Genomic DNA, 10,261 nt, shown 5'->3' with positions numbered 1-10,261 from the left:
GACGGACCATTAACGTTGACCATTAACGTTGTCTATTACGTTGACCATTCAGTTGACCATTACGTTCACCATTAAACAATTAACGTTGAACATTACGTTGACAACGAATTAAAAAACATTATTTGTGTTTAGTCTCCCTCTCTCTCTCTCTCTCTCTCTCTCTCTCTCTCTCGCTCTCTTGATATATACATGCATGTATTCAAAACAAGATATTGATTATCATGACTAGATTACAGTTCTCTTTTCATCCCTATCTTTAGATCCCCACCATCCAGATCATACAATGCATATACAGGTAATATTCCTCTGTACATAGAGGCCTATCATTTCTTCAAATAATGTAATGGGCGATCAAAAATAAACCCAAATAATGTATTGTATGATAATGTATAGCTCATAGTAATTTCTAACACTACTGTCACTGTAACACAATTATATTAAAGAAATGTCTGTAAGATTTAGAAAGTTTTCTGTCATGACGTCGGTTCAGATTAACCATAATTTCATTTGGTCGTAAGAGGGCGTTTGTAGTTCGCCAGCCTAAAAGTCACGAAATTTGAAATGTTTTGTGGACAGTGATTCCATCAGTAATCCCCGACAATCGAGACAAGCCCAATGTTGTAAGTACTATAAAGCTGTTATTTGTATAAATCAATCTTTAATTGTTTGTATGAGGCCAAAAATGGCACAAGATATAAATCTAGTTTTCTGTAATTTTAAGATGAAAAGTACGTTAAAATGTTGTCTGTGCATGTAGCACCACATATAGACAAACGTAGGATAACGTGTGTGAATGCACAATTTGTGCATATATCAGTTTGTGTTGAGGATAATCTAGATTTGTGTGTAATGAGTGATGATAATTGACATGAAACAAAGAGTATGAATTGTTTTCCTTGGTTATAAAGAATGTCAAGGGTGTAGAAGCAAATAGGAATTTAGTTCAGGAACCAAGTAAAGAGTGTAAGATAGAGGCAGGAAATAAGGCTGGTCGAGGGTTTATTTGTGTATGACGTTAACCTACAAGATAGAGAGGTATGATTTGTAAGGGTTATATTTGTAAACAAAGGTAGAATTTGAGACAGTTCATTAGAATAAGATAAATGAGGCAGTTATACAGTTTGTGTTTGCACAAGTGAGCTTTACTCACATAGTTTATTCTTGAAGGTTTTCTTTACTCAGTTATGCATATTAAGGTCATTTATGGCAAGCTAGTTGTGCGATACAATAGATGTTTGTTTATTCATGTGAATTTGTACACATGCTTATGATTGCTTGTTTGTTTTATTGATATTACAGATGAACTGCATTTTATGCACGTATCTCAACTTGGATGTCGTCGTCCTTTCTTTAAGCCTACTGTTGGGGTCACTTCAGCAGAATTTAACGTCACACAAAGTTCATAACAGCTTTAGCATTCGTCACCATGAGTCAAGTAGGTGTTGATGATGTCAATCCAGAGGATTCTGCAAGTCAGGTTGGGAAGAGTTCCACCACGTCATCTGGACTTAGGACCAGGGCCAAGAGGGCTGCAATAGCAGCAGAATTAGCAGTTCTTCAGGAAGAACAAGAGATAGAACTCGAAGAAATACGCCTTAAGCAAAGGAAGGCTAAGTTACTCTTACGTGCCAAGCTCAGCGCAGCAGAGGCAGAAGAAGACGTGTATGAGCAACACAGGAGTGGCAGTAAGGTGTCGAGTATAGGGAATAGGAGTTCCAGTCAGCAGAATGTCAAGCAGGTGCATGAAAGTGCAGAGCATGCTACGGAACATCATCATCATGTCAGCAATCATGATGTCAAGGAACCTGCGCTCCTACAAGAGACTATTCCTTTTCCAGCTCAGCAAATGGCTTCATCTCCCATTTCAGGTCAAGCTTATCAACCACGAGACGACCGAGAATTTTATCTGCAGACCCAAGTTCAGCAACAACGATGGTTGGAAGCTATCAGTCTGGCTAATGTAGAGATGATGAAGTTTGATGGGAGTCCTTTGCACTTCCATGAATTTATGATGTCGTTCGACAACTTAATTGGTCGATCTTCACTCGATAGTGGGACAAAACTTATGAAGTTATATCATTGCTGTGAAGGAGAAGTTAAGGGCATCATACAGTGCTGTATGGTCATGGAACCACTGTATGGGTACCAACGAGCCAGAGAGCTGTTGGTGGAACGCTTTGGCAGCAAGTACAAGATAGGAGAAGCCTGGATCAAACGTATAACCACTGGTCCAATCTGCCATGCGAATGACCGGAAGGGGCTGCAGAAGTTTGCAGATGAGTTGAAGATCAGCATGGAAACTCTTCGAGCAATGGATCTACTGCAGGAAATTAGTAGCCAGAGAGAGTTGCTGAAGGTGGCTGAGAGACTTCCATATTACCTTAAAGGTAGATGGTTAAAGTTGGTGAGAGACATCAGACAGCAGGAGCGTTCTCCCGATATCTCGGACATGGCAAGGTTTGTCTCCAACGCTGCTGAGGAAGCCAATGATCCTGTCTTTGGAGATCTGACAGCAACAACAAAAAGAGTTGAAACTTCAAACCCAGCTTTCAACAAGAAGAGTACAAGAAGTAACTACATGTACGCTACAGAGGTAACAGAAGTAGCAGTCAACCTGAAGTGCCTGAAGTGTAGGCAAGAACATTCCTTGTTTGGGTGCGACAGTTTTAAATCCATGGCACCCGAGATGAGATTTCAGTTTGCTCAGGACAACAGACTGTGTTTCAACTGCCTGCAATCTGGCCACACCAGTAGGTTTTGCAGATTGAATAGAAGATGCTCAGTACAAGGATGCCAGAGAAAACACACAAAATTTCTCCATTTTGCACAGGATGCATCTTCATCTGCAGGAAGGATGACAACGACACAGGCTCCAGTTGAAACCCAGAACAACGAAGTCCATCAAGTCCAGAATGGGTTTGTTAAGAAGTGTGTCACAGGGTCCGGAAGGTGTGTGCTTCCCATTGTTCCAGTGAGGGTTAGAGCTCAAGGAGAGAATGTATTTGTGAATACATATGCACTGTTGGATTCTGGTTCAACCAGTACATTTTGTACAGCCACTTTGGCCAGAGAACTCAATGCTACTGGAAGGAAGCAAAGTTTAAGCCTGACAACACTGGAGAAGCGTAATAGCCCCATAGAGACCTCAGTGATTAGTCTGATTGCAGACACGGGACCAGATACAGACTGTGTGAAGCTACCCTGTGTGTATACCAGAGACGCCATTAATATCAGAGACACACACATTGCCAATGTGGATGACATTTCAGGATATCATCACTTAGAAGGAATCAACCTCCCGATCATTGAACGACATGAAGTTGGACTGTTGATAGGGCAGGATTCACCTGAAGCCTTGATACCTATCGAGGTGAGACGAGGACAGCATGGCCCTTATGCTGTTAGGACCAAATTGGGTTGGTCAGTGAGTGGACCTGTAGGTTCCAGTTCAGATGGTGTACCCAAAGCTACATCTAGCTTCATTGACAGTAATGATAGACTGGAGGAACAAGTCAGCCAATTCTGGAAGATCGAAGCTACAGATGTGCTTAAGAAAGACAAGGCAATGTCAGTCAATGACAAGAAGGTAATGGAAATATGGGAGAGGGACATCCAGCGGGAAGGTGCACATTTCCAACTACCGGTGCCCTTCAGAAGGAGACCACCTAACTTGCCTGATAACAAGTGGAGTGCAGAACAGCGTTTGAAATCGTTGGCAAGGAGATTGCAAAGAGATCAAGCAATGTATGTGAAATACAAACAGGGCATAGAGGATCTCCTCAGGAAAGGCTATGCAGAGGAAGTTAGTGAGGAGACTAGGCAACCCAAGGACACCCCTGTTTGGTATTTGCCCCACCATCCAGTCTTGAATCCCCAAAAACCAGACAAGATGCGAATCGTGTTCGATTGTGCGGCCAAGCACCAAGGGGTATCTTTGAATGATGCAGTGTTACAGGGGCCGGACCTTATCAACAATTTGATGGGAGTTTTGCTTAGATTCCGCCAGCAACCAGTAGCACTCATGTCAGATATAGAGGCAATGTTCCACCAAGTGAGGGTACCTCCAGAAGATCGAGACGTGTTGAGATTCTTGTGGTGGAAGGACGGAGACTTCAACAAGGAACCGCTGGTCTACCGGATGTGCGTCCACCTCTTCGGAGGTACGTGGAGCCCAAGTGTGTGCAGCCATGCACTTCGTCAGACAGCAAGAAACGGTGATGGTAATGGTAAAGTGGAAGCATCTAAGGCCATTCTCGAGAACTTCTATGTGGACGACTGCCTGGTGTCAGTTGAGAATGAAGAAACAGCGGTGAAACTTGCTGCGGACTTGATGGTCTTGCTCAGTGAAGGAGGCTTCAGATTAACCAAATGGGTCAGTAACAACCCATTTGTCCTGCAATCCATACCAGAAGAAGAGAGAGCTAAAGATGTGAGGGGTCTGGATCTCAATCATGATGCTCTTCCAGTCGAGAGAGCACTTGGAATCAGCTGGGATGTAGAAACTGATTGTTTGCTGTACAAACTTAGACCCAAGGACAAACCCCAAACCAGGAGGGGTATCTTGAGTGTTGTATCTTCCATCTACGACCCTCTCGGTTACGCCAGTCCTTTCATCCTAAAGGCTAAGATGATCTTGCAGGAACTAACCAGACTTAAACTTGCATGGGATGAGGAGATTCCAAGCAAGGAAATAGAGAGATGGAATGAATGGTTACAGGAACTACCCAAGATGACTGAATTCCAGGTCAACAGATGCATCAAACCACATGACTTTGGCAAGGTAGCAGAGTATAAGCTACATCACTTTGCAGATGCTTCAGAGAAAGCCTATGGAGTCGTTTCCTACCTGCGGATGAAGGATGTTGAGGGTCAGGTGCACTGCAGCATACTATTTGCAAGGTCACGTCTTGCACCCCTGAAGAGGATGACAATCCCACGGCTTGAACTGATGGCGGCTACACTCTCTGTCACTATAGACAGTATGATACAACGGGAACTGGATCTGCCGCTCCAAGAGTCAGTGGTTTGGACTGACAGTTCAATAGTACTTCATTATGTGAAGAATGAGGATAAACGTTTCCATACGTTTGTAGCAAACAGAATTACAACCATTCATGAGGGATCTGAACCAAGGCAGTGGCGACATGTTAACACTGATGTCAATCCAGCCGATGATGCCTCGCGTGGACTGACAGCTGAGGAATTGACTGGACGATGGAAAGAAGGGCCAAAATTTTTGTGGTCAGAAGAATGCGATTGGCCTAAAAGCTTGACAGTGAATGAGTCTAGCTTAGAGCATGACCCAGAGGTAAAGCAAGACAAGACTGGAGTGTTTGCTGCAGCCGAATCTGAAGTCAAGGCGACAGATAGACTCCTTGAAAGTTACTCGTCCTGGTTCCGGCTGAAGAAAGGTATTGCATGGATCCTGAAGGTCAAGGAGTGCTTGAGAAGAAAGGCACGCAAAGATATGAATTTACTGGATATGAAGCAGCCAGTAACAGTTGATGAGATGACTGTAGCTGAAGAAGCAATTGTCAGATACGTTCAGCAACAGACCTATGCTGAGGAGTACAGAGTCTTACAGCAAAATAAGACTACACAACGGTCACCCACTCGAATAGCAAAATCTAGCCCACTATCTAAATTGAGCGTGAAACTCACAGACGAAGGATTGATACGTGTTGGAGGAAGACTACACAATGCACCACTAGAAGAGCAGACAAAACACCCAGTGATTTTGCCTTCCAAGCATCATGTAGTACAGCTTTTGGTGAGACATTACCACATTATGTGTGGTCACTCAGGGAAGGAGTATGTGCTATCCCTACTCAGACAACGATTTTGGATAATCAGAGGGAGGTTAGCAGTTCGTCATGTACTACACAAGTGTTTCACATGTAAACGTCAACGTGCAAAACCAGTGGAACAGAAGATGGCAGATTTGCCGGCAGATAGAGTGGTACCAGAAAAACCTCCATTCAGTAACGTGGGAGTTGACTGCTTTGGCCCATACATGGTGAGACAAGGAAGGAGCTCTGTGAAGAGATATGGATGTATATTCACTTGTCTGGTTATAAGAGCAATACACATAGAGGTACTGCATTCATTGGAGACGGATTCATTTCTGAATGCCCTTCACAGATTTATTTCACGCAGAGGACAACCAGAGATTATCAGATCCGACAATGGTACAAATTTCATAGGTGCTGAACGTGAACTGAGGGAGGGATTGAAACGATGGAACCAGGAGAAGATCCACGATAATCTCCTTCAACAAGGAATTGATTGGAAATTCAATCCACCGAGAGCATCCCATATGGGTGGATCATGGGAAAGACAAATCAGAACTACGAGAAAGGTCTTGAATGCAGTCATGAAGCAGCAGGTTCTGAATGATGAGGGCTTAACGACTCTTATGTGTCTAGTAGAGGCAATTATCAATGGGCGTCCACTCACCATAACATCTGATGACGCAAGGGATGCAGAGCCTCTCACACCAAATCATCTGCTGCTCCTGAGGTCAAAAAATGCTCTACCACCTGATGTGTTCCAGAAACATGATCTGTATGGACGTCGACGCTGGCGGCAGATTCAATACCTGGCAGACTTATTTTGGCGCAGGTGGGTGAAGGAATACCTACCTTCCTTACAACAGCGGCAGAAGTGGCTGAAAGAGACGAGAAATCTGGAGGAAGGTGACATCGTGCTGATTATCGACAATCTGCCGAGGAACAAGTGGTTGACGGGAAGAGTAATCGAAACCTATCCTGGGAAGGACAAGCTCGTCCGATCGGTCAAGCTGAAACATAGCACCGGTATCCTAGTCAGGCCTGTGCAGAAACTATGTCTTTTGGAAGAAGCAGATAGCGTATTGGTGAACCACAGCGACTAATTGGAGCATTCATTTCTTATGTGAGATAATTATATTGATGCACGGTGAATTAAACGTGCGAGGTGAGAGCCTAGCGCCGCCTCTTGTGAATTTTTGTGTCGCAATTTTCCTGATCCGTGACGAGCATAAGATCCTGATCATCATGTTTCAGTTTTGGAAGAAGCAAAGAGCGTAAATTGGTGAACCGTGGAGAGCGATCTCAATTTAAATGGATCCACAGCGAAGAACGACTAAATTGGAGCATTAGTTTCTTATGTGAGATAATTATATTTGATGCACGATGAATTAAACGTGCGAGGTGAGAGCCTAGCGCCGCCTCTTGTGAATTTTTTATGTCGCGATTATCCTGATCCGTGACAAGCGAAAGATCCTGATCATCATATTCAAGTTAGACTGACGTCGACGCAAGACAGAACTCGTTTACAGCAACAAACTTGTTTAAGCGCAAGAAATTGATAAAAACAGTCCTCAGACTTTATACAAGACTATTTGCGGTAACATTGTGCCCTTGAGGTAAATCGGGCACGTTATATTTGAGGACAGTGGACTCTACTCTTGAAGAGTAATAAACATTTCAGCCTTGTTATAGACTATGTCATATTATGTTTATTAGTCAATACTTGAAGAAAGACTATAATGGACTTCAGAATACATGTATTCATTTCAGTATTGAACTGAGACTATTGCTGAAAGATTTTTTTGTTCGAACGATATTCATACGTAATTTCTTACATGTTTTTTCCTAAGAGCAGGAGTTAAATATTTGACCACTACAAATGAGAATCATTTGTCATGATAACATGTTATTTGGTCAATGCATGAGCATACAAATATGTAGTGTCTAGTTCAAGTTGAAACTTTAAAGAACCGAATTGTGTTGATATTTGATGCATAGACCCAAAAGAGGATATTTGATATGAAGGGGATAGTTGAACTAAAGTTTTGTATACCGGAAGTAAATTGACAATTTACTCAAGATTGCGAATGATGAGAAAGTTTAATCACAGAAGCACCATTTTCTGAATTTGAAAATCATTTTTTGTGTGTAACCCTGTTGTACTTAGTGGTGGGCTACTGAATTTTGCTTGAAAACTCACAAAAAAGGGGGTTTAGTTTCAAGAATCGAGTACTGAAATACACAGTTCTGAGTAGTTAGCAGCTCTAGTGCATAGAGGTACATGTAGAATCATTATGTTTGAGCTGATATATTTCGTATTTTCCTTTGGTAATTCACTAGATAACTCAAAGTGTGTAAGGAATGTCAAGGACTTTAACAATCCTTGTTATTGTTATTTGCTACAGAGTGTCAACAATTGTGTTGAGATTTAGTTAATGTGTACTCTATTAAGGCAACTGATCGTTTTGCCCAATGTTACTTTAATTGACCTGTAGGTATACATTTTTAGACGACAAGTGTTTGTTGTGTATAGGCTATAAATTCACCCTAAAGGCATTTACTGTAATGTACTACATTGTGTAAATGAAATTAATGGAATGTGCTATGCAGAGTTGAGTGTAAATTCTGAATGTTTAGTTGTGTTTTATTAACAGAAAAGTTAGACAATTTGAATGGAAGTTGAAGTTATTTGGATAAATGCTTTGCTGTGGCTACGCATTTAAGGGGCCGGGATGTAAGATTTAGAAAGTTTTCTGTCATGACGTCGGTTCAGATTAACCATAATTTCATTTGGTCGTAAGAGGGCGTTTGTAGTTCGCCAGCCTAAAAGTCACGAAATTTGAAATGTTTTGTGGACAGTGATTCCATCAGTAATCCCCGACAATCGAGACAAGCCCAATGTTGTAAGTACTATAAAGCTGTTATTTGTATAAATCAATCTTTAATTGTTTGTATGAGGCCAAAAATGGCACAAGATATAAATCTAGTTTTCTGTAATTTTAAGATGAAAAGTACGTTAAAATGTTGTCTGTGCATGTAGCACCACATATAGACAAACGTAGGATAACGTGTGTGAATGCACAATTTGTGCATATATCAGTTTGTGTTGAGGATAATCTAGATTTGTGTGTAATGAGTGATGATAATTGACATGAAACAAAGAGTATGAATTGTTTTCCTTGGTTATAAAGAATGTCAAGGGTGTAGAAGCAAATAGGAATTTAGTTCAGGAACCAAGTAAAGAGTGTAAGATAGAGGCAGGAAATAAGGCTGGTCGAGGGTTTATTTGTGTATGACGTTAACCTACAAGATAGAGAGGTATGATTTGTAAGGGTTATATTTGTAAACAAAGGTAGAATTTGAGACAGTTCATTAGAATAAGATAAATGAGGCAGTTATACAGTTTGTGTTTGCACAAGTGAGCTTTACTCACATAGTTTATTCTTGAAGGTTTTCTTTACTCAGTTATGCATATTAAGGTCATTTATGGCAAGCTAGTTGTGCGATACAATAGATGTTTGTTTATTCATGTGAATTTGTACACATGCTTATGATTGCTTGTTTGTTTTATTGATATTACAGATGAACTGCATTTTATGCACGTATCTCAACTTGGATGTCGTCGTCCTTTCTTTAAGCCTACTGTTGGGGTCACTTCAGCAGAATTTAACGTCACAATGTCTTTTTGGGTATAGTGCTGTAAAAAATCGTATGACCTGCAATGATTCTGGAATGGGTGGTCCTGGTTTCTTTGTATGGAAATTTCTTTGAAATAAAGACTCGATGAAATATACGTGTGTATTTATCGTGCAAAATGGTTGTAACATGCTAGAACCAGACGGGCGTATACGCTGAAAGTATGTTATTATTTCGTCCGTCTCGAAACTTAATTCATTTTGTCTTATCTTTTTGAAATGGTAAGCCCGACCCTGATATCAAGAGAGCTTTGATGAAAGCAGAAGAATGAGAGAATTATTACAAGTTGGAGGAAAATAAGAAAGGATAATAAAGAAAGTTTTCAAAGTCATAAACGACCACGCACAAATCGGCCACCTTACAGAATACTGATTCCCCTTGCGACCAGATCTTAAGTTTAGTCCTGAAAATTCTCCATAATCTCTATCTTTTGGGTTGTTGATGGAGATTTATTCAGAGAGGGACATGTCTCATAAATGATAGGGCGCGTATAGGTAACTAAAGAACATTATTATTATCATTATTATTGTTATTTTCTTTCTTCTTTTGAGGGGAGGGGGGGGGGGGGTGGGAAGAAAAAAATGACCATTTATGACACTTTGTGATAATAAAAATTAAGAGTGCTGTTCGCAAGGGAAATTGTAAAGCCGCCAGTTTCATTCTAGGAAGGACTTTCTTTTTAAAGCTGAATTCTTATGGCGGTTCTTCTAAAACCACAATTGCAAAATGATTTCGAATACCCGATACCGTGGTATCCGTTAACGCAATTACAATAC

The 10,261-nt window shown here is 41.1% G+C and overlaps 1 protein-coding gene across 2 annotated transcripts; it reads left to right on the top strand.

The window, feature by feature from the left end:
- The first annotated feature begins 451 nt into the window (after positions 1-451).
- On the top strand, positions 452-9,472 carry LOC115919757. 2 transcript variants are annotated; one of them, XR_004062007.1, is made up of 2 exons: positions 452-8,692; positions 9,372-9,472. XR_004062007.1 is itself a non-coding variant. In XM_030973900.1 (2 exons), exon 2 carries the CDS (start codon positions 1,427-1,429, stop codon positions 6,890-6,892), a length of 5,466 nt encoding a protein of 1,821 aa, XP_030829760.1. In that variant the 5' UTR covers positions 452-620; positions 1,300-1,426; the 3' UTR covers positions 6,893-9,400. The 2 variants fall into 2 exon arrangements, 1 of the variants encoding a protein (XP_030829760.1); XM_030973900.1 differs by having other exon boundaries at positions 452-620; positions 1,300-9,400.
- The last annotated feature ends 789 nt before the right edge of the window (positions 9,473-10,261 follow it).

Source organism: Strongylocentrotus purpuratus, unplaced genomic scaffold, assembly GCF_000002235.5.
Source record: "Strongylocentrotus purpuratus isolate Spur 01 unplaced genomic scaffold, Spur_5.0 spur5_scaffold_7, whole genome shotgun sequence".
Taxonomy (NCBI): Eukaryota; Metazoa; Echinodermata; class Echinoidea; order Camarodonta; family Strongylocentrotidae; genus Strongylocentrotus; species Strongylocentrotus purpuratus.
Note: the sequence above shows the minus strand (reverse complement) of the source record. Positions and strands in the feature narration are given on the sequence as shown.